General features: G+C 39.6%; 1 protein-coding gene across 2 annotated transcripts; it reads right to left on the bottom strand.

Moving 5' to 3' along the window:
• Positions 1-91: 91 nt before the first annotated feature.
• On the bottom strand, positions 92-27926 carry LOC308488403 (myosin-4). Of its 2 annotated transcripts, XM_081028072.1 has the most exons (40): positions 27723-27926; positions 27443-27473; positions 25700-25943; positions 25446-25589; positions 25167-25323; positions 24024-24051; positions 23150-23258; positions 22967-23059; positions 22770-22833; positions 21998-22096; positions 21802-21905; positions 21505-21643; positions 21102-21220; positions 20863-21012; positions 18659-18829; positions 17544-17856; positions 17380-17447; positions 16191-16278; positions 15991-16108; positions 15569-15692; positions 15344-15480; positions 14990-15245; positions 12675-12917; positions 12407-12583; positions 11472-11617; positions 11298-11388; positions 10822-11211; positions 10087-10213; positions 8074-8192; positions 7712-7908; positions 6139-6322; positions 5694-5859; positions 5480-5604; positions 4685-4993; positions 4394-4597; positions 3947-4072; positions 3686-3856; positions 3310-3414; positions 3096-3191; positions 92-1357 (listed from the first exon to the last, which is right to left on the bottom strand). In XM_081028072.1, the coding sequence occupies exons 3-40, from the start codon at positions 25901-25903 to the stop codon at positions 1205-1207; spliced, it is 5814 nt and encodes a 1937-aa protein (XP_080884198.1). In that variant the 5' UTR covers positions 25904-25943; positions 27443-27473; positions 27723-27926; the 3' UTR covers positions 92-1204. The 2 variants fall into 2 exon arrangements, with proteins under 2 accessions (XP_080884198.1, XP_080884199.1); XM_081028073.1 differs by lacking the exons at positions 27443-27473; positions 27723-27926 and adding an exon at positions 26034-26312.
• Positions 27927-27954: the final 28 nt, after the last annotated feature.

The raw sequence follows: 27954 nt of genomic DNA, 5'->3' as shown, positions 1-27954 counted from the left end.
CAGTGAGGGAAAATCAGTGAACAACCCTGAGGGAATCTTCCCCAGGCGCAGAAGTCCGGAGATGTGCAGCTAAATAATTAACCTACTGGATCATAATGAAAACCATTTAATTTTGTGTTGTTTCTCTTTAATGGGTTGTATACTATTCTTGTAAGACCTTTGTATCATTTGATTAGATGAGATACTTGCTATTTTCTTTGCTCCTTGTCTGTTACAAAATGAGATAAACAGAAAGCCCTCAACACATGTAAATCTGTAGTAGTAATATTACTACATTAAACATGATAATCATAATTGCCACAGCACTATAGAAAGGCACAATGTAGTAACCACGAGATAAAATAATGAAAGTAGGGAACTGACTTTTTAAAAGTATTAATTGACCTATCCTATCCGAAGTCCTGGGAGGAAGTCTTGTAAAAGATACAGAAGTTTCCAAAGAGAAAGAAGAATTACTGAAAATATACTCAATCTTAACTTCTATTTATCATTCCAATGTAATAACAAGGGAGGAGGCTCAGTAAAACGGACAACTAAACATCTGCAGGTAACAAAAACCTAAAAATCGCCTCTCTATTTAAAAAGGACCAGAAAATCTGTAGGATGCATTTACCTCTCAAGGGACCCTTATCCCAATTGAATCCCTTAATTGCATTGTTATAGTGAGAGTTACACAGAGAGTTTTGCATTTTAAAAACTTTTGAGTGTCTAATCTAAAATTTTTATGTCCTCTTTTATGTCAGTAATTAGTGCTTTATTTTGTTTTTACTTGGTTTTGGGATCAAGACTTTTCATTTTATTAACAAGTCTGCTTTTCTGATAACTAGCTGATATTTTGCCAAGTGAGGTTTACCAAATACTCTATGCTCAGAATGCCTAAGATGTGTCATCCTCTAAGCTTCACCTGCTCCCCACAGGGGCAGTTATTCTTTAGAGCATTTACGACCTAACCAGGATTGGCCTGGCTGCTCCTACCACTTTTTATTTCTGGTGACTAAATCCTTTTCCATAAGATACAAGCAAAATGTTTGTTTCTGTATTTGATGTACAAAAAGGTAAATTGACACAGTGGGGGGGAAAAAAGAGACTCACAAGTTTTTTGCAAATAAATTTTTTATCTGCAAAAACCGTAAGTACAAAACAGAGTGACAAAGAACTTCACATTTTGCGCATTTCTTTGGTCACCTTTCAGGATTAGAATGAATTACTCTTCACTTATGACTTTTGTGTGAACCTCCCGGCTCTTCACCCGCAGCTTGTTGACCTGGGACTCCGCGATGTCAGCCCGTTCCTCAGCCTCTTCCAGCTCGTGCTGGAGCTTGCGGAACCTGGAGAGGTTGACGTTGGATTGTTCCTCCTGAAAATGAATGAAAATACATTTAGGAGCAAATATGGTTCTGAATTTCTAGTTTCTTAGGTCAGTGGTTCTTGTATTTGCTTTTTACTTAAAAGTGATTCATTCTAGTAAAACTTTTTTAAAAACCTAGAGACATTCTCTTACACTTTTTTTTTGTATTAACTCCTTTCATGCATCTTGAATTCATGGATAATAAGGTGACATTTGTCTTAAAGATGTTCTAAAAGATCTGCTTTTAGAACTTCTAAACATCTTAGAGCTACTCCTAATATGCCAGTTTTCCAGCCCCTTTTTTTCCCCCAGAATCCTGAGAATGGAACCAGACCTTTTAAAAATGCCAATATGCAATCTATATTATACCAAACTAATGGCCTTGAGTATAAATTATTGCCACTTAAGGCAGTTTAGAAATTAAACAAGAAATTGATTGTTTCATAAAATAGTCTGAGTGGTCTCTTATTGTGTTTGAATACATAGCAGTGAATTTGAGAAGGCCAGTTCTGGTTTAGTCTCTAGTAATCATTCTCTTTTAAAAGGCTCATTTCGAACCATCCAAAAAGTGGCATTCAAATTTAGAACATTAATAAAACTTAGAATCACTAAATAATAGAATGTGAAAAGAACCTCAGGTATTCCTTTTACAGATAAAGAAAGTAGGAGCTAGAGAGAAGTTAACTAAGTCTCTCTCTCTCTCTCTCTCTCTCTCTCTCTCTCTCTCTCTCCCACCTTAGAGGCCAGGGGAAAAACAAAAAAACGATAAATGAACAGAAGAACTAATTTGTGATGTATAGGTATGTATATTCATACTTCCATACTTAGGAAATTGATGTGACTTTATTATTATTATTATTATTTCAGATGAATTACAGACTGGGGAAATGAGATAAGGTGAAATGCTAAGAATCCATGGTTTGAACATAACTGAGATCTTTTGAGCTCCAGACTTAATATTAACTGCTTACTTGACACACCTTCACTTGTGTACATAATGGTATTTCAAACAATGTTTCTGAAACAACATTCCTGTTTTTTTATTGCCCTGAAAATCTGTTCCTCCCTTAAATCCCTGTTTTAGTAAGTAATATGCCACCCACTTGGTTACTCAAACCATAATTTGATGAATTACCTTTGATTTCCTTTCTCTCACCTCCCAAGTGTAATCTATTAGCATATTTTGTAGTTTCCACTTCCAAAATATCTCCCCTTCTCTCTCTATACTCCGCTACTGCCCTAATCCAAGCCACAGGACTACCTGAAAAACCTCCTAAAATGTTTCGCTGTACCTACCTGTGTTATCCGACAATCATTCTCCACATAGTAGACCAAATAGTGTTTAAAAAACATAAACCAGGGCGTGACTCACCCAACTTAAAACTCTCCCGTGGCTTTCCAGTATCTCACTGTACTTAGAATAAAAGCCAGACTTCTTATCAGGGCCTAGAAGACCCTGAGATCCTCTTCCTACCTTGCTCTTCAGCCCACGTTACTTCAACCTCTTTTGTTCTTCTGCTTCTTGAACCAAATTTCTCCCCACTCAAAAGCTTTGCATTCACTCTATGACATTTCCCCCGGCTCATCAGATGGTTAGTTTCTTCTCATTCTTCAGACATTCATTGAACCATTTCCCTTTCATCTTTCCTCATTTTACCTTTCTTTTCTTTCATCCCTTTAACTAAATTGGCTTGGACATTTCAGAGAACTGGGGCTGCCCAATCACCCCAAGGGATTCTGAACTCACCGCTTCCTCAGCTTGTCTCTTGTAAGCTTTCACCTTTCCTTGCAGTTTATCTACCAGATCCTGGAGCCTTAGTACATTCTTGCGGTCTTCCTCAGTCTGAAATATTTTAAAGAGTTAGTTTCTTGAAAGAACAAATGCATCATATTTTGTTGTACATTTGACTTTGGATCCCTTGCAGACTAGGGTGAAACCCTAGACGGGTCATTTTCCTTACTTGGTAAGTGAGTTCCTTTACTCTTCTTTCATGTTTGCGTAGTCCCTTGACAGTTTCAACATTGCGCTTCTGTTCACTTTCAACTTCTGCTTCAAGTTCACGTACCTGCAAGAAGATGGGCATTTGAAAGACATTTACTACTATCCATTCATTTAATGGATGTCTACCCTTCAAATGACCTGTAGTATTTCTTTTACTTTTTTACTTTTCTGTATGTAGTTTTTCATGCCCTAATCTAATCATCCGTCTTACATACTCTCAGGCAGCAAGGAATGTCTCTCATCTCTGTATGCCCTACATCATCTAGCAGTGCTACATATTCAAAATCATGTGTTGTATTATAATGAGATGGAGATACATTGATCAGAGGACCCACCCTGGCCTCCAGTTTCTGGATCTGCTTCTTCCCGCCCTTCAGGGCCAGCTGCTCAGCCTCATCCAGACGGTGCTGCAGATCCTTCACCGTCTGCTCCAGGTTCTTCTTCATCCGCTCCAGGTGGGCGCTGGTGTCCTGCTCCTTCTTCAGCTCCTCAGCCATCATGGCTGCCTAATAAGCAATACAACAAAATCAGTTGAGGGAGCTGAGATAGCACATCATGATTCAAGTTTGACTACCACTGCATTGCCCTCTGCTCACGTCAGTGATGGCCTTCTTGGCTTTCTCTTCTGCGTTGCGAGCTTCCTGGACAATGTCCTCCATCTCTCCCTGGATTTGGGAAATGTCTGTCTCCAGCTTCTTCTTGGTGTTGATCAGGCTGGTGTTCTGGTTATGATATCAAATTTAGATACAGTAAGTACATGAGAGCAAAATTAGGATGCCCGATGTTCTAATGAAATCACAAACGAGTTAATTACATTAACTGGTACCTCTTCTTGTTCCATAAATTATCTGAGTTGACAATATTATTTTTAAAAACAATCAAGTCAGGATGTCATAGTCCAAATATGCAAAAATATCGTTAATACAAAATATACTAGTTCTAAACTTTATCCTCCATGATGAATAAATTTTTAGTACTAAGATATGAGCAAGAATTTGATTTTCCTTCCTCTGTATTTCTCACTATTCCCTTCTTCTACTCACCTGGGTGTGCAGGAGCTGGACACGCTCACTGGCATCCAGGAGCTCCTGCTCTGCGATCTTCCGGCTCCTCTCCGTCTGCTCCAGAGTGGCCCGCAGCTCCTCGATCTCGGCTTGCAGCAGGTTGGCTCTGCGCTCCACCATAGCCAGCTGCTCCTTTAGGTCCTCCTGGCCCCGGAGGGCGTCATCCAGGTGGAGCTGGGTGTCCTGCGGAATGAACGATCATTGAGATGTCTTGTTCTCAGGGCTGCAGTCACCCCAACTGCCCTGGGACCATCTCTTCAACCCATTTACCTTGAGAATGCCTTGGGTGTTCCTGTAGTTCCTCAGGGCCTCAGCAGCCATGCGGTTGGCGTGGTTCAGCTGGATTTCCATTTCATTCAGGTCTCCCTCCATCTTCTTCTTGATCCTGATGGCATCATTCCTGCTCCTGATCTCAGCATCCAGCGTGCTCTGCATCGACTCCACGACTCTGATGTGGTTTCTCTTTAGCTGGTCAATTTCCTCATCCTTTTCAGCAATTTTCCTGTCAATTTCAGACTTGACTTGGTTCAGCTCCAGCTGGATGCGCAGGATCTTTCCCTCTTCATGTTCAAGAGATGCCTTAATGACAGCAAGAGGTGACATTAGCAGGGACTAGAAGTGTGTGGTATTCTAGAAATAGGAATTAGTTCCTACTTTTTTTTTTACATAGGTTTTAAGTGTACAGTTCTATAATACATCATCATAGATCACATTGTGTGCTCACCACCCAGAGTCTTATGTCCTTTTTTCCCTCACCCTCTACACAACACATCTTTAATCCATTGTTTTAGAAATTTCTACGACGTGTTATTGTTGATTTTACACGCTTCTATTTCCCCTGGTAGTTCGTGCCCCTGACAGAAGGGGCCTCATCTTTGCTTTCTCAGTGTCTGACATAGTTCCTGTCATATATTTATGTTACTTGTATGCATGGTCAACTCTTCATCCCATACTTAGTACACAGAGTAAAAATTATTTTTCCTGTCTCTTGATTCACCACTTTTTGCATGTAATAGACCCTAATTTCTCTCCTAATTGTTCTAGAGTGTACAATAAAGTGTCTACCTCTGCCTCCTCTAAAGCAGCCTGAAGTTCAGCTTTTTCTTGCTCGATTTGCTTCTTTATTTTTTCCAGTTCATGGATACGTTTCCCGCCTTCTGCAATCTGCTCCGTCAGATCAGAAATCTCCTCTGTTAATGAACAAAAAGTATAAACGTAGTTTAGTAAGAGAAAACATTCTTTTAACGCTTCCGTTAAAGAAAATGTAAAATGTACTCACGTTGCAGATTCTTATTTTCTCGCTTGAAGGTTTCAAGTTGGTCTAAGGATTCCTCATAAGCATTCTTAAGCTTGAACAGCTCTGTGCTGAGTGAACGGGATTCCTTCTGGGAAGCTTCAAGTTCAGCATGAGTTTCTTCATACTTCTGTTTCCATTCTGACAGGACCTGAGGGGCAAGGAATGGTCACGAAATTTAATGGAGAAAGTTTGATGGAATGAAACTACTGTTCTGGCAACTTTCAAACAGAGCTGAGGTGATCTTGGAATGAAAAAGAATTACGAATGAGAAGAGTGGAAACCACAGGACACTCCCTCCCTCCGCTACTCATGGAGCAGGAGCTACTGAGAACAGTCCTCAGATGGTTTGAATACCGTAAGGCACACTGAAAGTAGCAAGCTGTCTTTAATCACATTGGACACTGAGGCAAAAACTGGCACAGAATACCTTATCGAAGTTCCTCTGCTTTTTGTCCAGGGCCGCACAGGCAGCGTTTGTTCTCTCCACATCAATCATGAGGTCCTCGACCTCATTCTGGAGCCGCTGCTTGGTCTTCTCCAGGGAGGCACACTTGGCATTCACAGCTTCTACATGTTCCTCTGCATCCTGCAACCGCTGGGCCAGCTTCTTCCTGAAAAATGAAACAAGGACAATAGACGTGAATGGCCGTCAGCAGAATCGGGTGTTTCAAGGTGGGTACAAGAGAGTGATTTCCACAGCCAGACTCCATAACACTTTGTTTTTCAAGCTTGTTTTGTAGGCCCGGTTGTGTATTAACTTATTCCCACTCTCCTACCAATCAAATACTGAAAACAACCCAAATTTCAGTATTGCAGTGCTTCATAGACTGGCTTGAAGACAATGATCACCAAGCCACCGTTTTACTCTTTAAGGTAACTGATTTATGACTCCCTTATAGGACATTAGTAACTAGCTTGAATCACTGTCTTTTTATGTCTTGTCTCCATTGAATTTTGATCTCTTGAGGGTAGAGTCTGTATTTTGCTAATCTTTGTTTTCTTATAGGCTTTCACACATGTTAAGCACTCAAATATTATATTAACTGAATTCAAATAAAATATACTTGATTTTGTCTAATTGTCTAATTGTATTCTTTATTTTCCTAGCTTTTCATTAGTCCTTTAATTTAAAAAAGTTTCCCTAAATCAATATAAATTTTGCTTTGAGTGAGCCACTCAGAATCTCTTCCACCAAAATACTATAATTCCAACTATACAGTTGTACAGCAGCCACAGAGTATCTACATCTCTCCTTAAAGTGTCTGTTCAATAAGCAGGTCCCTTCCTGTCCAGATTTTTCTTCTTACGGTTCAGCCTTGAACTTTTTATTGCATTGAATATTTAGTCCTTTATAAAACAATTTGTTTCCTTCTTATTACAGAATTTGATGTCTACTTTTACTCTTCAATAATATATTTCTTATCCCCCCTCTTTTCAACATAACCACATTTTCACATCTCAAAAGGAGGAACTGTGCTTTAAAGCCTAATTATTTTTCTCTAACTTAAAACCTATCACGTTGAACCAATATTTTTGTTAGTTGCTAAGAGGGAGGAGAGGCATAAGAGGGTACAATTAACTCTTATTCTAGCTACACTTGTATAGATAGAATGATGTAAAAAAAGTTCCCCTTTTTAAAAATAATTATTCAGCTCCCTGTTGCCTTAGGTCCTCTCTCTTTTTAAAAAATTAAATTTATTGGGGGTGAGATGGTTAGTAAAATTACATAGGCTTCATGTGTACAATTCTATAATACATCATCATATATCACATTGTGTGCTCACCACCCAGAGCCTTATGTCCTTTTTACCCCACCCTCTAGCTTAATTTCTTTCCTAGAGTATTTGTTTTTCTTGCTTAGTTTATGTTCATGCATGTTTTTTTCCCCTAGTTTTTTATTTTTTGGGGGAGCAGTGGACATTAGCCCATTTAGTGCTTATAGCAGATGTACTTTGATTGTTAATACAGACATTTCCATTGCAACTAAGTCTAGAGCATACTTGGCCTCCTCCAGCTCCTCTGTGCGCTGGATGGCGTCTGTCTCGTATTTGGTCCTCCACTGGGCAACCTCGCTGTTGGCCTTGGACATTGCCCTCTGCAGCTCAGCTTTACCTTCCTGCTCCTCCTCATACTGTTCCCGCAGCAGGTCACAGTCATGGCGGGCGGACTGTAGGGCGTGGGCTAAAGCACTCTTGGCCTAAGAACATAGAGATTAGTGACTTAGCTTTATATCTTTGAAGCGATATTTAGTCCCTAAACTCCTGTAGGCCACCAGAAAAAAATCTGTAGAAGCAAGCAAAACATAAATTATCTCAAAAAACAAAGATAATGGCAAAAACAACAATTGGTAGAGCTCACTTACCTTTATCTCCTCTTCAAGCTGCCTTTTCAATTCCTCAATCTGTTGTGTGAATGCTTGTTTGCCCCTTGAGAGCTGAGAAACTAATGAGTCCTTTTCATCTAGCTGGCGTGAATATTCACCTATATAATGAAGAAGATACAGAAAACTCAACCTTACTTTGGAAATTAAAACTCTAAATTAAAAACTGGAGCAGGGAAAGGGTGACTGAGTCTGAAACATGATGGAGAGCATGGATTACACCAAACCACTGACATCTACTTCAATCCTGATGAGAAAAATCTATGCAAAAAATGAGAAGTATGGGATAATTTAGGGCAGATTACATCCTTATGAACAGCACAAATGATTTTGGGAGATATTTAAGATTACTTGATCACAATATAAATTGATGAAGAAACATGTGAAAAGTTATGTAAATCAAACCAAAAAAACATTCCAGTGTTTTTTGTCTAAAGCAATAGTGTTGTACTAGTTTACCTTCCATTGAAAGTTGACTGAAACAAAGAATTTAGGAGATTTTGAGCAACTTTCTCTGTAATCAGAAGTGGTGTTCAAAAAAAGTCCTGGAAACAATTTTATATTACGAAACAATCAAGTATCCTTCTACCCCTAGAATGAGTTGGTTTACGGATAACTAATCAGTTTCTAAACTAAATGGCAGTTAAATTTGTCTCCAATTCTTTAAGCACCATAATTCAGAAAATACACTATATTAAAAATAGAGGGAAACACTTCAGTACCAGTTTTTGAACTGGTTACCTGGAAGCCTTATCTCTAACATTTAAAAAGAATCACAACTTTCACTTTTTTCCCCATACCACTAAGATACTAGGAGTAAACATGTACTGAGAAAGAGAAACTACAAGGAATTTTTTATTCTTTGAGGATACAATCTTTTTTCTCACAAAGTGTGCTTACCACCTGTATAACAATAATAAAAACCTTACTTTGAGCTTTGTTCTAGAAAGAACAATATTTGAACAAATATGAAAGAGTAAAGAGGTTCTCCAACCCTTTGATCTGCTTATTACTTTAATAGTCCAGATGACCCATAAAACAATTTCCATTATGTTACCTCTCCCTTGGGGAGGTAGAACTATGGTAGAAAGATGGACGAGTGGAGAGAGGGAGGAGTAAATGCAGCGACTCTCCAATTTGGATAATCAAAATACTATTAATATGAACCTCACTTGGATGTTCCTGGGCTGAACTACAGTCCTGGATATTTCCCTCCTACCAGCAATTGTCAAGACTTCAGGAAAAAGACTGGAATAAGCATTTTTGGACAACGGCCATAGTTTGTCATATTGAAAATGGGGATAACATTACACAGATTAATGAGGATAAAGTAATAAATAACTACTGGAATCATTTTCAAAAGTGGAAATAAATACTGAGAATATACTTTGTATTTGTTAACTTTTAAAAATTTTTATCAAATTTATTGGGGCGACATTGGTTAGTAAAATTATATAGGTTTCAAGGGCACATTTTATAATACACCGTCTATCTATTGCATTATGTGTCACCACCCAGAGTCAGTTCTCCTTCCATCACCATATATTTGATCCCCTTTTACCTCTTCTACCCTCCCTCCCCCCTTACCCTCTGGTAGCCACTACACTGTTGTCTTTTTTACTACAATAAAATCTGCTTTAAAATCTTCTGGATCTCTTTATTACCAAAAAAAAAAAACAACAACAACAACAACAAAAAAAACCAAAAAAAAAACCCAAAAAAAACCCAAACAAACCAAACAACAACAACAACAACAACAAAAAAAAAACCCAAAAACAAAAAACAAAAAAGAAAGAAAAAAGAAAACAATCAACCAACAAAACAAAGCAAAACAAAAGAAAAGCTGTCCATGTCAGTGGTCAAGAATGAGTTCATACGAATAGGTGCCTCCCAGGAAGATAATCTGTGATCTCAAGTAACTCAATGCAGTTTTTCAGCAAATTGAGCATCCAAGGTAACTTTATCATTCAAGGTCAACACTGGTAAATGGCCCACCTGATTCTGTCTGCAGGCGCGCTCTCTGAGCCGTCAGGTCATTGATCAGCCGCTGCTGCTCTTCTTCCTTTGTCTTAATTTCACTCAGTTGATCTTCTAGAGTGCGGCACATCTTTTCAAGGTTTCCCTGCATTCAAAAAGTGGTAGAAGCCATCTCATACGAGTGTTTGGACCACAGAAATTTTCAGTAGTCCCAAGTATTCCAGAGGAACTGCAGTACTCATTTATTTTGAGAATAAACTATCTTTACAAATACACAAAACAACAGAAGTCTTAGATTGTGATGGGAAGCGTAACAAGACACCTAGTCTAACCATGTTGATATTAAATCACTTTGTGTATCTGCCTTTACTCGATTAACTTATCTGTGATGTGAGAATGATACTCGAGTCAGCTCATGAGATTTTCTGGAGAAGCAAATTATGTATTTGTGCTCAAGAGAAAAACAAAAAAGGCTAATCAAGGTAAGGTGTTTTAAGAAAATCTTAAAATGTATAGTTGAATCATACTAATTTTATTTGAAAGAGCTTAAGTTTTCACTGTGCACATTTGGGTATGGCTCTTTTCCCATTAAGAGTGAGAGCTTTGCCCCATCACACCTGAGTTGCTCCTCCCTCTGTCCAGTTCCTACCTTGTCCTGCCATAGCCTCCTCCTGCCAATTACTAATGGTTCTGGAAAGGCTCCCTCACACCTGTCTTACAGAAATCTCTTTGAGACTTAATGCATGATGGTACCTTGGCTTTGGAGACAGTCTCCATGTTGCTAGCAAGGTCATCGATCTCCATCTTCATCTCGCTCTTCTCCTTCTCCAGCTTCTGCTTGACCCTCTGCAGGTTGTCTATCTGCTCCCCGAGCTCAGCTACGCTGTCCGCGTGCTTCTTCCTCAGGGTGGCCGCGGTGGCTTCGTGCTGCAGGGTGGCCTCTTCCAGGTCCCTGCGCATTTTCTGGAACTCAGCCTCCCTCTTCTTGTTCATCTCAATCTGGGCTGAAGTTGCCCCACCAGCTTCTTCCAGCCGCTCGCTGATCTCCTCCAGTTCCCGGGAGAGGTCAGAGCGCTGCTTCTCTGCTTTGGCCCGAGAGGCCCGCTCGGCCTCGATTTCCTCCTCCAGCTCCTCAATGCGGGCCTAGAGGTGGTGAAAAGCACCGCTGAGCTTCTCTGTACCAGTAATTTTGTCAGGTTGAATTAGACACATGGAAATCATGTCCTTACCTGTAATTCCTTGATCTTCTTCTGCAGCTGCATTGCAAGTGCCTGCTCATCTTCAATCTTGCTTTGCAGATTGCTCATTTCAAACTCTTTCCTATCAGAAAAGCGCTTTATGTCAGTCACAGAAATATTAATAGTGAGTCCCCCATGATTTAAATCTTTGTCCTTGCTGCTTACTTTTTGAGCTTTTCATCAAGCTGCTGTTTGTCATTTTCTACATCCATTGTGGATTCTTGGGCCAATTTTAGGTCACCCTCCAGTTTCCTCTTCGCTCTTTCTAGATCCATCCGGATTTTCTTTTCTTGTTCCAAAGATCCTTCAAGCTAAAAGTTAATAATTCATGAATATAGTTCCTGGGATGTTACCTCCTTTTGTCCCATGTTGAGTTTGTAAACATTTAACTCATACTTAATCAGAAAATGCTTTTGATTTTCCTTGGAATCAGGCAAATTTGTCCCATCTATTCCATTTTCATTGCTATTTACCTAATCCAAGGAGTCACCATTTAAAAGGTGACATGCACCTCATTACCATATTTTTACAGTAAACTATTGGGGAGACATCACATCTTCTCTGTCTTCCCACTGGAATCCCTGTGATCAGCGCTTTATCACAAGGGGTGGACACTGTAGCACTAGTTCCAAACATGGTCTTTGTCATTCAAAGTCAGATCATGTTTAAAGCCAAATTTACCTTCCACATTCCTTATTTGGAATCCCCCTTGCTCCTGGGAGAGAAAACCTTATGGGTATTATGGCTTCTTTGCTCTTCTTATGCTCCCTGCTCAGAACACACTCTCTCTTCTATAACTTCCCACAGCCTCTCACCTTTCAAGCCCAGCTAACGATGCATTTTGTTTGTACAGCTTTTCTTAGTGAACACATTACCTTCCTTCCCCCTAATTCTTTTTACCCATATTGTCTGTTACAACTAACTTTGTTTATTTTTTGACTTGTGTGTCCATCTTAATTCTTGTAGCAGGGATAATGTCCTATCCCATTTCTTCATTGGAAACACTTGAAATGTACTCGTTATACCATAAGAATGCAAACTTACGCTTACTTAGTTTGTTACAAAGGTAAAAAAAAAAATTTACATGATGTTAGGCTTACATCATCCACTTGCTGCTCCAGCTTGGTTTTAGCTTTGGTCAGGGTGTTGACTTTGTCCTCTTCTGCCTGCAGATCATCCAGGGTCTGCTGGTGGGCCTCCTGGAGGGCCTTCTTCTCCTTGGTCAGCTTAGCTATGGTCTCATCCAGGCCTGCCATCTCTTCTGTGAGGTTTTTCACCTAGAAGGTTAAAGAAGGGTTTGTCTCTACTATAAAGCAGCTTACTGGATGGTAGAACTCCTATTTTCGTAAAGCAGAATATGATTCAGACCTTATTTTCTGTGGCATGTTTCTCCTTTTCAACCTTGGCTAGTGTCAGCTCAAGGTCATCGATGTCTTTCTTCAGTTCTGAACATTCATCCTCCAGTTTCCTCTTCTTGGCCGTCAGCTCGGCATTGATCTCTTCCTCATCCTCAGCTCTCTCAGTCACTTCTTTGATCTTGGCCTCGAGCTGGATTTTGGTTTTGATCAGCTGGTCACATCTTTCCTCTGCATCAGCTAAAGCATCTGCTTCCTGAGAAGGGACAACAGACACTTTTATATTTTAGTGCTCTGGACATTTTCAGGATTTTTACTAATATTTTGAAGCCAAACAAGTAAATTGTGTTTTGAAAAGCCTTAGGTTAATTTTTATTAGCTTTCCATGATTTAGGAAATATTTATCGGACACTTACAGCACTGAAGATTTTTTCCAAAAAGTAATTTAAGTCATGGTTCCTAGTAAAATTATGATACCATTATATTTTTAATGATGAGGTTCAGGACACCCTCCCTCAAATATGGCACTTTGGCATACTAAAAATCTTAAGCGGAAGGAACTTGAGAAAATGGCAGAAGCAGGAAGGTCACTCTGACCTTCTCTCCTCACCCTTCTCCCCTGAAACAGGTCATAAAGTTCGCATACAAATGGTACCCTCTCTGTACAAGGAGGAAAGAAAACATTCTTATTACCAGAGATGGGAATTTGGGAGCCGAGAAGACTGTATAAACAAACTTTGTTCAACTAACCCTATCTTCTTAGTTACTTCTTCACCATTAACTACCTCTAGCTCAAGCCCCTTTGTCTTGCCAGTTTGTCACAAATTTATTGTTTCTTTGTCTAATAGTTATAAAAGATTACTATTCTGGTCACTTCTTCAAGTCTTCATTTTCTTGTGAAGGCTCCCATGTATATGTAAAAATTCAATAAATTTGTTTGTTTTTCTCTTGTTAATCTATCTTTTGCCAGTTTAATTTTCACACTCAGCCAGGGACCCTAATAGGGTTAAGGAAAAATTTTTCCTCCCCTACATGGTAACCTATATTTAATGTGTTGGTATATAATTTCTGATCAGTCAGTTTCCTACATTTAATATTTATTTCCAGAAAAGTTTAGTATATGAAAAACAAAGTTGTTGGGTATCTACCAGGTTGCTAGGAGGGATGGGTAATGTCAGAAAAGTGACTTAAAGAGAACACGTGCCCTACAGTGACAGAGTAGCTGAGAATTAAAAGGTACCTGGAAGAACTAAGGGAAACTGAACATGTTAGAAGTGGTGCTAATAGAAGTAGCAAGCATGTTTCTCATGAGAAGAGATAGGAGTTGGACTATAATTGTTATGAGAGCAGGGACCATATTTATTGCTCAGAGTTGTACCCTTGATGCTTGGAACTTCACCAAATATTTATTAAGTGGATAGTTGATAGAATTATGTTAAAAAGGGGTCATTTTATACTCAAAGGAGAGGAATGTGCTTGGATCAAGCTTAGATACCCCCTACAATTATTCTTTGATTCTCTTCAATTTGGAAAACCCTGGTCTACATAAATGACAAGGAAAGTCACAGTGTATTTACAGTTCATCTTCTTTTAAATTTTCTAGTTATATGTCCAAAACTGATAGAGCAACCTTTAATGTTCCTTTTGTTGACTTCAGTGGTAGCAACTGAAATTCTCATGTCATTTGGGTCACAAAAATGGGTTAGACTGTGACATTTGATCAAATTTTCCCCCCAAGTCTCTGGGTATTTATTGGGACATGAGAACAAGAACATCAACTCAATCTCTCATGCTTTGCATAAATATTTACACTATTTATAGAAAGTATTGCCATTATCCTTGCAATGATCCTATTCTTTCAGGTACTAGAGAGTTTCCAAAGATAGAGTTGAGAGGAAAGTTACCAGGGGACCATAGATATAAAAGTTCAGAATATTTGTTTCAAGTTGATTCATTTTCATCACAAAGTGTCCTCCTTCTTCATTGTCAACATTATTCTTTTGTCACTGCTCTTATTTGCATTTTTCAGTAGGGAGAATCTTAGGGAGCACAGATCACCTTATTTCCTGCCCATATTCTGCTAGGGGAAATAATAGGGGAAAAGGAGAAACATTCTTCTTTTATTTTCCCCTTCTCAACAGCAAGGAATCCTATCACAGTGCTTTTTAGTAATGTTGTGTATGAAATTTTATAGAACATTCTAAGGAGTTTTGAATTAGGAAAGATTGATAATAAATCCCTTAGTAAGGTGGAATCTACACTTTTCCCTAGCAACTGCTGGACTGCAATTTTAGCATCAGATTAAAACAAATGGGTTCTGACACTCACAGATTGAACCTGGAGTTGTAGGTCGTTTTTCTCTTGCATCAGAGACACCATTTTCTCTTCAAGTTCTTTCCTTTTTGCCTCTGATTTAGTGAGCTCTTCTTTGGTCTTCTCAAATTCTTCCTTCATGTTGGCCATCTCCTTCTCGGTCTCCGCACTCTTGAGGAGGGGCTTGATCTTGAAATACAGCTTCATCCAGGGCCAGTGCTTGACATTCATGAAAGCACGGACATTGTACTGGATGCAGAAGATGGACTCTCTGTGATAGGAACAGAAATGTTCACAGTGAGGTTATAACAGCACTCAGAACTAAAAAGGGTAGGCTGATGGGGTTTAGTAAGGTGTCCCTCTGAATACCTTCTTTCCACCATCTTCTGGTACTCCACTCTTGCCAGGAACCCTCTGCACCTGGCCTGAGTTCGGGTAATCAGCTGGGCCAGCTTGTCATCTCGCATTTCCTCTAGGAGCCCCAGAAGACCAGCTTTGAAAAAGACCTGAGCATGGGTAGAGTTGCAGATCAGAAACTTTACATGAACTTCGAAGGGATGGAAATAGCAGCAGATAGGTTTTAGAGACTATTACCTTGGTGTGACCAAATCTATACTGGGTGTGATCAATGTCAATGGACCCAAGGAGCTTCTCAGAAGCCTTCTTGCTATCGATGAATTGCCCTTCAGGGATAGCACTTGCGTTTAATACCTTGTATCTAAGTCAAACAAATAAATGATATAGCTGTTGTCATCAACAAGAAATCTTCCTGCCTTACTATAGAAACAACGTAGTTGTCGAGTACTCTAACAAACACAAACAAGAAATTATATCTTTTTATCTATTCTGTGTATATTCAAAGGGTATCCAACTTTTGGCATGTCAATACAGAATCTATTAAATTTGTTTCTCTTCTTCTCATCAATTCCAATGAAAGGTATAAAGGATTCTTTCATTGAAAAAAATAAAATAAATAAGAAGATTCTCTTAAAATAATTCACGTGAGAAAATCTGACCTCTGTTTGAAGTCTGCATAGAGGATTCTGCTGGGGAAGCCCTTCCTGCAGATACGGATGCCTTCCAGCACACCGTTGCACCTCAGCTGGTGCAGGACAAGTTCGTGCTCCATGGCCCCTAAACAGGAGAATACACATGCCTCATTTCATGGTCTAAAGCCAATATGCTGGAGCTTGTCTGGGTATGAGAAATGTCTTACCGGGAGTTTTGGTTTCATTGGGGATGATACACCGTACAAAGTGAGGGTGAGTGCTCCTTAAGTTGGTCATCAGCTTGTTCAAATTCTCCTGTGGGACCGTATGAATACTGGGTTTAAAAGCGTACTATTTTCAGACAGTCATATTTACAGACATAATCATTGTGATTTATGACATTTGTTCAATTCTAATGAATAACATCCAGATTTGCATGTGCAAAGAGTCCTCACTGGAATTTCCACATTGCCAAAGTGGACTTCCAGCTCCTATTTTTGTGCATTATTTACATATTTTTCTACTAGATGTTGAAGTGGTTGTTCAGTGTTATTGAATTTGAAGCACATGTTATAAATTTTGTGTAACATTCTAAACATATGGAAATACTCTACCCGCACTCTTTTGCCTAGATATGTAGTCTGGTTTTACAAGTAATTCAATGTCTTCCTCCAAATCTCCATTTCTTTCTTTACCCAACTTTCAATTGTATCTGCTTCCCTATCAGGCTTATTCCTTGTCATAGTTAGGGAGCGAGGTCTTCCTCTGGTTCCATAGAAAGTGGCCTTTTAATGCTTCATTCTGGGAACTGACAGAAAACTGACAGACATGTTTCCAAGTGTGAGATGTTTTCCAAGGAAATCCTGGTTTTTTAAGCAGTGTCAGTTATCCCAGATGAAATTGTCAAAAGAAAAGTAAATTTTCCCTAAAAAGCTAGTTCTTATCATATCTGGTTTCTTATTCTTTTAGCTCAGCTTCCAAATTCCCTCCACTATTCTATCCTCAACTTTCAAAATCTACTCATTTCAGTTAATGCCAATATACACCTAAGCACCTACATTATTTGGAAGCTCCCAGAGTCTCAAGCAAATCTCATGTTTTGCTTAATCCTATCCCAGTAGAACCTGTGAAGTGTCAAAGGACCTTATTTCCCAGGCCCCAAATTGAATTTTACCATCCGATACTGACTTCCGCAATTCACTCTCGTCCCTCCTGAGGCCGTGTCTCCTATTTTCTACTTAACATCTCTTCCAAACTATGGCAAACTTCCCTGCCACTCAGTTTTACCACTATCTGCTGACCTATTTCCTTGAGGAACATCCAGTTCTAGAATCCTTGCAAGACTACTTCCCCTTCTCCACTCAATAAAGTAAAATTTAATTTCCTGAATCTAATTAGAGAAAAGGAAGTGTGTACCCTGAAGAGAGCAGACACCGTCTGGAAGGAAGAACCCTTCTTCTTGCCACCTTTCTTTCCACCAGACTCTAAGAAGGGCAGAGAAAGCACAAGAAATCATAGCACAACCTTTCTCTGTTTACGTTTTATGCATTAAGTAAAAGATGAATTCTATTGAAAATTACCTGCTTCAGCAGCTGCTGCTGCCCCAGAGAAGAGGTAAGCCAGAGTCTTCATTGAAGATTTCTGGTACAGCCCGACCACGGTATCATTCAGGGGGTCCTTGTTCTTCTCCAGCCAGCCGGCGATGTTGTAATCCACGGTGCCCGCGTAATGCACCAGCGAGAAGTGGGCCTCAGCCTTGCCTTTGGCAGGCTTGGGCTTCTGGAAGTTGTTGGACTTTCCAAGATGCTGTTCATACAGCTTGTTCTTGAAGGAAGTGTCTGTCGCCTTGGGGAACATGCACTCCTCTTCCAGGATGGAGAAGATCCCCATAGGCTAAAAGAATGAAAGGAAACAAGTGCCAGTTTAATTTTGTCTGCTTGTAGAAATCATAGCTAAAAATTATGATCCTCTTTGAGTAAATTTATCCTTTATTTCCTGATAGTTAATGAAAACTCATTCCTTTGGCCTGAGTCCTTAATTTAACAAACACTTATCGGGTATCTATCAAGATCCAGGTGCTGTGTCCGGCTCTGAGACGTGATGGAGAGTGAGAGAAACAAAGGGTATGCTCTGGTAGAATTTGTGTCTTTGCCCCAAAGAATTTAAAGCAATATTTATCCAAGTGTGACTTATAAATTAGTTGCATCAGAATCACATGATTAAAAAATGCAGATTCTAAGGTTCTGCCTCACACTTACCAAAAAGTATTTCTAGGGGTGAGATTAGGGAAATCCGTAATTTATTACTTATGGTGAGTCTTTGGCACAACTGAAATTCAAGAGCCTCTGCTTTAAAGTACTAGAATTTTTTATTTCAAATGCCAATAATAATGAATCTAAGGAAGACAAAGAAATAATAAGTGAATAACTCTTGTCAGTGCTCTTTTGTAAGGAAAGATGGCTTTGAATATATGGCTTTGCACTGCAAAGTGTGGGGAAAGGTAGAGGTCTGGAGTCTATAGAAAACATTCAGTCTCCTGTACCAGAACACCTACCTCAGAGACGGCAAAAGGAGTCTTCCTGATTTTGTTTACAAGTGGCAATCTTTCACAATAGTAAATGCTAAGATTTTGTGACTTTCTTTTAAATACCATAGTTCAGCAGTATAATCTGTGATCTGAGAAAAGCAAGCGAACCTTCTCGATGAGCTCGATGCAGGCAGCCAGGTCCATCCCGAAGTCGATGAACTCCCACTCGATGCCTTCCTTCTTGTACTCCTCCTGCTCCAGCACGAACATGTGGTGGTTGAAGAACTGTTGCAGTTTCTCGTTGGTGAAGTTGATGCACAGCTGCTCCAGGCTGTTATACTACAATCAGTACAAAATACAAATTAACGTTCATGTTATCATAAAACCTTCTCTTTGATAGCGGCTTTTCTTCATTGCTCTCCTAACTGCCCTCTGAGAATGCAACGGCTTCAGCCTGACTGCACAAGCCCCTCTCTCCCCGCTAGGTCTGTTTTGCTGCTGTGGGCTAGGAAGTGTCACCACACTTGTTGGAAGTATCTCTTCAACAGAAGTAAACAGGCTCTGCCTGATGCTTCCCTGTGCAGTTAAACAATTATATGGTTTTTGCAATATTTTTGTGGATCTGAGGTTTCTTGGTCATTTATGACTTTGTGGTTATATTGTATAATCAGCTAAAGTTGATACCTCTGAGCCATTGTGGTTTGTATGTTGTTATTAATAATAGGAATACAAATTCAACAACTAACATTTGTCCAACATTTACTATATGCTAGGTACAGTACTAAGTGCTTTGTACAAATTATATTTTTAAGGTGGTGCTATTTGTCCATTTCATGTGTGAGAAACACTATTAGAGAGGATAAGTAACCTGTGCAAGACCCTGCTAGTAAGAAGCATGGCAAGGGCTCCAATGCTATTTTTTTTTTTGGCAAGACAAAAATAAATAATACACATTAAGTAGACACGTTCTATGTTGTACTACAGGGTGTAAGTGTTATGAAATAAAAGAAAAAGCAGAGTAAGTTAGGGGTAACAGGAGCATGGCCGGAGTTTGGATGCTTTGACGCCAGAGCCAGTGTTTGTAACCAGTATTAGACCTTGAAGAGATCTGCTCTGCTTTACTGTTCAGGACACCTAGATCTAAACACAAGTGAGAGTGCTCTGGTCTAAGAATTATGTGGCCATACACAAACGTCAAAGGGGTCCTACCACACAGATGAACCTTGCAAACATTACGCTAAGTGAAAGAAACCAGTCATAAAGGACTACGTATTGTATGATTTCATTTAGGGGAAATGTCCAGAATAGACAAATTCATAGAGACAAAAAGCAGATTAGTGGTTATCAGCGGCTGGGGGAAGGGGAAGTGGCGGATGACTTAACGGGGATGGGGTTTCTTGTTGGGGTGATGAAAATGTTCTAAAATCAATTGTCATGATGATTGCATACATCTGTGAATATACTAAAAACCATTGACTTAAGTACTTTCAGTAGATACATTTTTATGGTATGTGAATTATATATCAATAAATCTGTTATTTAAAAAATGTCAAAGAGGTTGTAAGTATGCACTGTCATTCATTTTCTTATTTGAAAAAATGTGAATTCTTGTTCCTGCTTAGTGCAGGATTATTCTTTTCTTCCCAGGTGGGCTTGGGAATTTCTGGAAATGCTCTTGTCACTAAACCTCAGAAAGATTCCTCCTGTGTCTATCCGTTCACTCATAGAAAAAGTGTAGAAATGCAACCTGTGGATCATACACATCTGAGATATGTTGTCAGGTAGAGGACTTTGATACCCTCGTTTTCTAAGTTATAGGGGATGTATTCCTTCTTAGTCCAGATGAATCTGAGTTTATTTACAATGCCATTCCCAACCTCTGTACCTGGATAGTGCAGGGCAAATAGGAATCTTGAAACTTATCTTTGAATTTGTCATTGTTTCCCCACTGTCATCTTAGCTGTCAGTGCCACCCTCATCTCCTTTTTTATCATTTACTGAGTACTAACTATATGCTTGGGGTCTGTGCTTAGGGCTTTCAATTCAGAATTCTTGTAATTGGCAGAATGATCTCAGAAGTGAATGTGTTATTTGGTAGTGCTAGGTGACCTACCTATAGGACCTTGTTGGATTTGCCTTATGTTTGGTCAGATACCATTCCCAAGTTCACCCAGGAAGGAATTGACAGAGGTGGAGTTTGAGTCCAGATCTGTCTCATTCCAAAGCTGATGACCTTTCATAGACTTTTGGTCTTCTTTCATGTGTCTATTTGGTTTTGTAGTACAGCTATTTTTCATAGACCTTTTCCAATATTGACTACTGTAGCAGCAAGATTTGTAAACTTTCCTTCTACAAAGTTCCTGTTAACTCACATCAAAGATCTCAAAGCCAGCGATGTCCAAGACCCCGATGAAGTACTGCCGGGGCTGCTTGGTGTCCAGCTGCTGGTTGATACGGGTGACCATCCACAGGAACATCTTCTCATAGATGGCTTTGGCCAGAGCGCCCACCGAGTTGATCACCTTCATGGACAGAGTAATGTTTTTGTTGTTATTAAAGGCATGTTGAGAAGGCCAGGGCTGTGTGTGATCCATTGATGTGGTGCACTTACCTGCTGCACAGTCTGGCCTTTGGTGACGTACTCGTTGCCGACCTTGACCCTGGGGTAGCAGAGGGCTTTGAGCAGGTCAGCAGAGTTCAGACTCTGGAGGTAGGCTGCCTTGTCAGCAACTGCAGAGACACAATTCAGGTACCCAACATGACCTACTGTGCACCCCATAATTCATAGGGGCAGAATAATTAATGAGACAGAATTCAGGTACCCAACATGACCTACTGTGTGCCCCATAATTCACAGCAGCAGAGTAATTAGTGAATCACTTTATAGAAACTGTATGTGGGGATAAAGGTGGGTATGTTCATCAGAAGCTCAGCTGTGTAGGAGCCATGAGTTTGGAATGGGCTTTTTTGACCTATATTCTCTTATTAAACCCAGATGGAACTTCATTTGGTACCTTCAGTGCCATCTGGTTCAGCTTGCTCCTCACGCTGCTTTTGTTTGAACTTCATGTTCCCATAATGCATCACTGCCCCTGTGAGCTTGTAGATGGATACTCTTTCATCAGAAGTGAAGCCCAGGATGTCAATGGCACTCTACCAGGAGAGATGAGAGGACAAAAATTAGAGCAGAAGATATGAATTTATTTAGGAGAATTTATACTGTATTCGTAACAACACACCTATGGCCTGTTGTTATTGTCATTCCCATACATAATGCATTTTTTTAAAAAAAAACTGCATGAGTAACTTACATCTGTGGCCATCAACTCTTCCTGGTCATCAATGCTGGGGACTGTGATCTCCCCTTGACTGACAAAGGCATAGTCGTATGGGTTGGTGGTGATCAGGAGCATTTCTGGGTACACCGAATTCAGAGGTTATGTTTTACATTAGAAGATGTTAATAAAATGATTAACTCCTAGCTTAGAAATTTAAGTCCTTTCTTACCAATTAGATCTGGTTTCTTATTAGACATGATCTGATAAAAAATATGGTAACTTCTTTCTGCCTTCAGCTGGAAAGTAACTCTAGACTTCTCCAGAAGATCTGCAATGCAAAGTAGACATTGGATGGAGGGGGCCAGGGGGCGCTGGAAATTATAAAGTTCCTGGAGTGATTTTGGCACTTAGGATAAATAGCTAAATCTCATTGGCCCCTTGAGATTTCAGTTGAATGTCCCCATGAGGTATCAAATATTACATCTCTACAATGGCAGTTGCTCTTGCCATCTCTAAAAATAAACTAAAGCATGCTGGCCCAAGGCATGTTCATTTCTCATACAGGAGATCCTTGACATTTGGAATATAATTGATTCTTGATAACTTGTACCTCCCCAGGGTCTCTTCTCACTTTATAATAGAGGGGCTACTAAAATAACATTCATCCAGGCTCAGACGAGGAAGTAATTGCATATAGTCAAACCATAGGCAACTCATTTACCCCCCAGTTAGTTTTTCCTTAGAAAAATTTAAAATTAATTTTGAGGCTGGAATACATCAGACAAGCCCAACAGCTCCTGGCAATTTCTACAGAATCATAAGCTCATGACTGACGTGCCTAAAGCACACTGTGGACTATGGATAAGACTGGCATTAACCCTGGGCACATTTGGCAGAAGACTAGTGTTTCACAGGCTCCAGGCTAAGCAGAAGCTGCAAAAAGTTCCTCCAAACCATCATTTTTCATTCTTGGATTCTATTTAGGAGGTTCTGTTACTCACATGTTTCAATATCAGCAGAAGCCAGTTTCCCTGTGGTACCAAAGTGAATCCTGATGAATTTACCCTTGCAAGAAAAAAGATGACATTATATACATAACTTGAAGTACACAAGAAAGAAGAGATTGAAATGATAATTCAGACATGCTTTCTCTGGCATTTAAGGGCTGAGTAAACCCTTCTGTGTCCAAGAGACTTACAAAGCGAGAGGAGTTGTCATTCCTCACGGTCTTGGCGTTGCCAAAGGCCTCCAGGAGGGGGTTGGCGCTGATGATCTGATCTTCCAGAGTCCCCTGCAAAGGCAAGAGCCGTCCTCACATCTGGGGCTCCAGACTTCCTGAGAGCCCTGGCAGTCTTGATGCTGACTCTGCTGTCAGACTCACCTGCATTTTGCCAGTTTCCTCCTTCTTCTTCTCTCCAGTGACTGCAATTGTTGCAAAGTACTGGATGACACGCTTGGTGTTCACAGTCTTCCCTGCCCCGGATTCCCCACTGTCAAACAGTGAGCAGACATACATGAGAAATTAGCTATGTGACAAGTGAAGCTGCTCCCATCAGCATTTGCTACCTCTGCATCTGTTTTGACATGTCTTTGTCAGAGTCTACTAGGTCTTTCTCTGCAACCTACATATAGCTCATATAATTTCTATTGCTTAGCACTGACAAGAAGTACAGAAACTCATTCATTATTCATGGAACACATATTTCTTCAGTGCTTAAAATATGCCAGGCTCTCTTCTAGGTGGTGAGGCCTGGGCTTGAGGGTTCCCAAAGGCAGCCACACGACAACTAGGTAGTAAATGAAACAATTAGTAAAAAGAACTCTGTGAAACAATGCAAGCGTTCTTCAGTTTCCTTAGACCAAAGACAAGGCCCAACTTAGGTCTTTGGAAAAATAGACATCCTCAAAGAGGCCTTAAAAAATGAACCACTGGTAACATTTCCAAACTGCTCACCCTTCAGAAGGCTGTGTGGTTCTCACTGCCCTGTACCAGGTTCTGGCCATGCCCTGAGAAGGGGTTTTACATCTCCTACTCTCAGGTAAGTCCTGTGAAACTTTCAAGACTGGATAAGAAAGTGATGTAATTTTTGGTATCAGTTTATATTTTGATGCTATCTAAATCCTACAATAAAGTGAAAACAACATCTAGTTCCAGGCTGATCGCACCATATGGGCATTAACTAATTTCTTCTATCAGTTTGTCATTTTCCCAGTGAGAATACAATGCTAGTAAGACTCAGAAGAGTAATACATACGTGATTAGGATAGACTGATTCTCCCGATCTGGAAGAAAAACAGTTGGACAGTCAGCATGCATACCAGTTACACAAACAAAACTTTGTATAGGGAAACACGTAGGAAATTGAGCATAACTGTCATTTCCGATGGAGTTTTTCAATATATTATTGTAAAGTTATATATGGTATTATTCTCAAGCCTCTAGTTGGGGAAGAGAAACATAAAATGTTGTCATAGCTTAAATTCCTTAAGCCTCCACAGGAAGTGTGTCCTGGTTTAAAATAAAGAGCAGAATTTTCTAAAGGCAGATACATTCCCTAGTTGTCATCTGTAGATTTCAATGTCATGCTGTCTGCTGATTAATGCATATAACTAAAAAATGCGTAACATGCTAAGGGTTTGGACTGTAGTTTAATAGGTTAAAATAATATTAGTAGAGACAAGGTTGAGATTTACTTTCTAAATGGAGCAATAGGACACACACAGACACACACACACACACACACACAGACACACACACACACTCCTTTGTCTCATAGCCACAGACCACAACCCTAACTCTGACCAATCTTCCCAAAAGTATGATGTAGAGACCAAGAAAGATCAGGTGGAAAAGGGTGCCTCAATCAGAATAAAATCCTTTTAAGGGGGGAAAACAACAACTTTTGTTTATATGCTTATAGCCCCCAAATGTCATCTTCATTCAAAGGAAGGATATTATATCTGAAATGGGCTCTGATGAATTAAGAGACAACAGTACTTCTAAAAGTATCTAATTTATAATCAACAAGAAACTTAGACACTAAAATGGTTGGACATATATTTTTCATTTTTATTCAGACAATATGATTCAGTTGTTACTTAATTTTACTCTTGTTTCTTAAATACATAAAATAAATCATGCCTTTTCAAGCAGGGAGTCTAAACAAAAAACTTAATAGGGATGGAGCAGTAGCATGGTCTGGTAAAATCATGGAGGTGGAATCAGTAGAACTGAATTTTAGTCTCTGCTTTCACAGAATGTACTGCTCTGTGGTTTAGTCACCTCTTTCGTACAACCAGGGGGTTGGATTAGATTATTTCTAAAGGTCATTTTAGCTTTAACATATGTGATTAGAGGTAGTTAAATAATTCTTATGCAAGACAGTTGAGCCACTTACCAGTCAGCATGAACTGATAGGCGTTGTCAGAGATGGAGAAGATGTGGGGCGGGGCCTCCTGGCGCTTTTTGCCTCGGTAGGCACCCACCACCTCGGGGTTGTACACCGGCAGCCACTTGTAGGGGTTGACAGTGACACAGAACAGGCCTGAGTAGGTCTGCACCAAAAAGGAAAAATATATGTTATTTTATGGGAACCTTAATAATCTACTATTTTTCAAAAATATCAATGACTAGTAAGTGAACAGAAGGCCATGAAAGGCCATGAGATGGAACTCACGTAGATCATCCAGGCTGCGTAACGCTCTTTGAGGTTGTACAGCACCGCGGGCTCGTGGAGATGGGTCATCATGGCCATGTCCTCGATCTTGTCGTATTTCGGAGGGTTCATGGGGTAGACTTGGTCATCTTTGACAGTTACAGTCTGTCATGTCAAACAAAAGAGGCCAGATCAAAAAATGTCAGCACAGCTAACCCAAAATGAAGGACAATTGAAGATCTGGACATCTGGAGATGTCCAGATGTTTTACTCACAGCTCCAGCTTCAGTCTTGGCTGTCACCTTCCCCCCTTCCCTGCTCTGCACTGTCGCTTTCACAAAAGACTCCTTAGGGTCCACCACAAAGACAGATGTCTTGGCGTCAAAGGGCCTGTTCTGGGCCTCAATGCGCTCCTTTTCAGACTTTCGGAGGTAAGGAGCAGCCTCCCCAAAAATAGCCATTTCCTGGTCTCCACTCATGGCTGCAGCTTATTGATGGCAGCCCAGTAGAACACTCTTCCTGGCAGATGAAGAAAAGATATAGAAATTTTAAAACTGGAGCACTAGATTCACTTTTGAAAAAACAAGCAAACATTCTTTATTTACTGACCTGTGGAGTATGAACACCTCCCTAGCGTGGCTGAAGGTGAAATGTCAGTCTCTGTGTTCCGTGCCAGTGCTGACACATACTTAGTCAAGTCATGTGTTTGGAAAGAGACCGTTGTTTCTGGCTCACCTACCATATGATATTGTACCTGCTCTCTGAGTTTCATTTGTTATGTACATTAATCTTTATAAGCTGCCGACTATTGGTTTATACAGAACACAAAGCTAAGATGATGGCAGGATGTTCTCCACCTCTTTCACTTATAGTTCTTATCTTCCAATTGGATTATAAGCACCTTGCAGGCAGGGAGCACTTTTCCCTCTGGGGCATCCTTCACACCTCTTAGAACACATGCCAGATACAGCAAATGGCTCAAAGCTGGCTTTGTGAATTATGTTTCTAAAATGAAATATGTTTCTAAAATTCTAGGAACTATTTTGTATGTGGTGAAAATCTTTTCATTATAGATTTGGATTTTCAAAGACTGCCTAGTAAGGGAAATCGAAAATGTGAGGAGCTTTTTTTTGCATTGTTTTGCTAAAATATATTCTATTATTCATCAATTTCTCTTGTTCCTGTATCATAATTTCGACAAACTCGGCTTCTTCACCTATCTGTAGTATTTCTCAAAGACTTAATATAAAATGTTATTACTTATATTTTCTTGCTTTATTACTAATGTTATACAAATTTCACAAAAATTTTCTTTTATATTTGTCTCTTGCCACTTTAACATTCATTAATCCTGTCAATATTGATCATAGGTAACCTATTTTATAAGAATAATAAAGATATCTTTTCCAGGAAAACTTAAAGTACTTGGCCAAACTTTTCCACATTTTCCCATTCAAACTACATGGGTCCAGACAACACAATTAAAATGTTTTGTCTTGCGGAAAATGCTCACAATCATTTTCCATATCATGTTTTTTTAAATTCCATTTTACAGATTGTGAAACAACCTGCAGATTTAAGCCACTTTTCCAAGACAAGGATTCAATCTATTCAGACAGCATCTCAGGGAATTTTATATTATATAGTGCTGAGCAGAAGCTGCAGTATAGGAAATTTGCATTTTCTCTATAAATGAATAATAATATTGAAATGTTGTATTGCATATTATAATTCTATTACTTAAAAGTAAACTACAATGTGGGAAATTGAAGAGAGTTTGTATAGAACTCCTAAAGAGAAAGCATTTTCATGTATTATAAAGGCTATAAATGAATGAGAACCCATTTCTAACGTCCCTCTTGAATTCCCTTGAATTTTTCCCTTGAATTTTTCAAGGGAAGCATGAACGGCCATGAAATTGAAAAGCTTTTATTTCATAACCCCCTGGGCCCTCTCCAAACCACAGCAGAAGACTTTTTGCACCCTGAGAGGAATGAGAAAAAAAATCAGTATCTTACCTTAGAGACACAACCTTGAAGTGGGTCAGAACTGTAAGAAAAAGAACAAATTTCTTCTGAATTAAATTCTAACAGGCCCCAATAATAGCATGCATAATTCTTAACTGAGAACCAGGAAATGACTGGGAACACTGAAACATCAAATTAAAATTGCTCCCGAGTGAGTTGGTGCTTCACTGAAGGGCAGCCAGGAGCAATGGGAGCCAGGATGTGTGGCATGTGTGCGGGCAGCCAGACATCCTCTAACGTGCTTTAGAGCCTTGTCCTCACACACACTTACCTTGAAGCTTTATGAGGAAAGACAAGTCATACTCATTCCAAGGGTACTTTTATAGGCTCAAATATGGAAAACACGTAGCCTCCTCCTCTTTCTTAAAAAACCATTTGGCCAAACATGTTTTTGGCAATGAAGGTCTCCAAGCATAATTCTCCTCGTATTAAAGATGTTTGGATATAATTAGAAATATTCCCTCTCACATTAGGTTAAGTATATGAATCAATCTCCTATAAAT

Source organism: Rhinolophus hipposideros, assembly GCF_964194185.1.
Source record: "Rhinolophus hipposideros genome assembly, chromosome: 20".
NCBI lineage: Eukaryota > Metazoa > Chordata > Mammalia > Chiroptera > Rhinolophidae > Rhinolophus > Rhinolophus hipposideros.
Note: the sequence above shows the minus strand (reverse complement) of the source record. Positions and strands in the feature narration are given on the sequence as shown.

Coding starts and splice junctions, on each gene's coding strand:
- LOC308488403 (XM_081028072.1), bottom strand. CDS start 25,903: ATGAGTGGAGACCAGGAAATGGCTATTTTTGGGGAGGCTGCTCCTTAC. Junction 21,644..21,801: donor AAGAGTTGATGGCCACAGAT/GTAAGTTACTCA, acceptor CTCTCCTGGTAG/AGTGCCATTGACATCCTGGG. Junction 3,857..3,946: donor CCAAGAAGGCCATCACTGAC/GTGAGCAGAGGG, acceptor ATTGCTTATTAG/GCAGCCATGATGGCTGAGGA.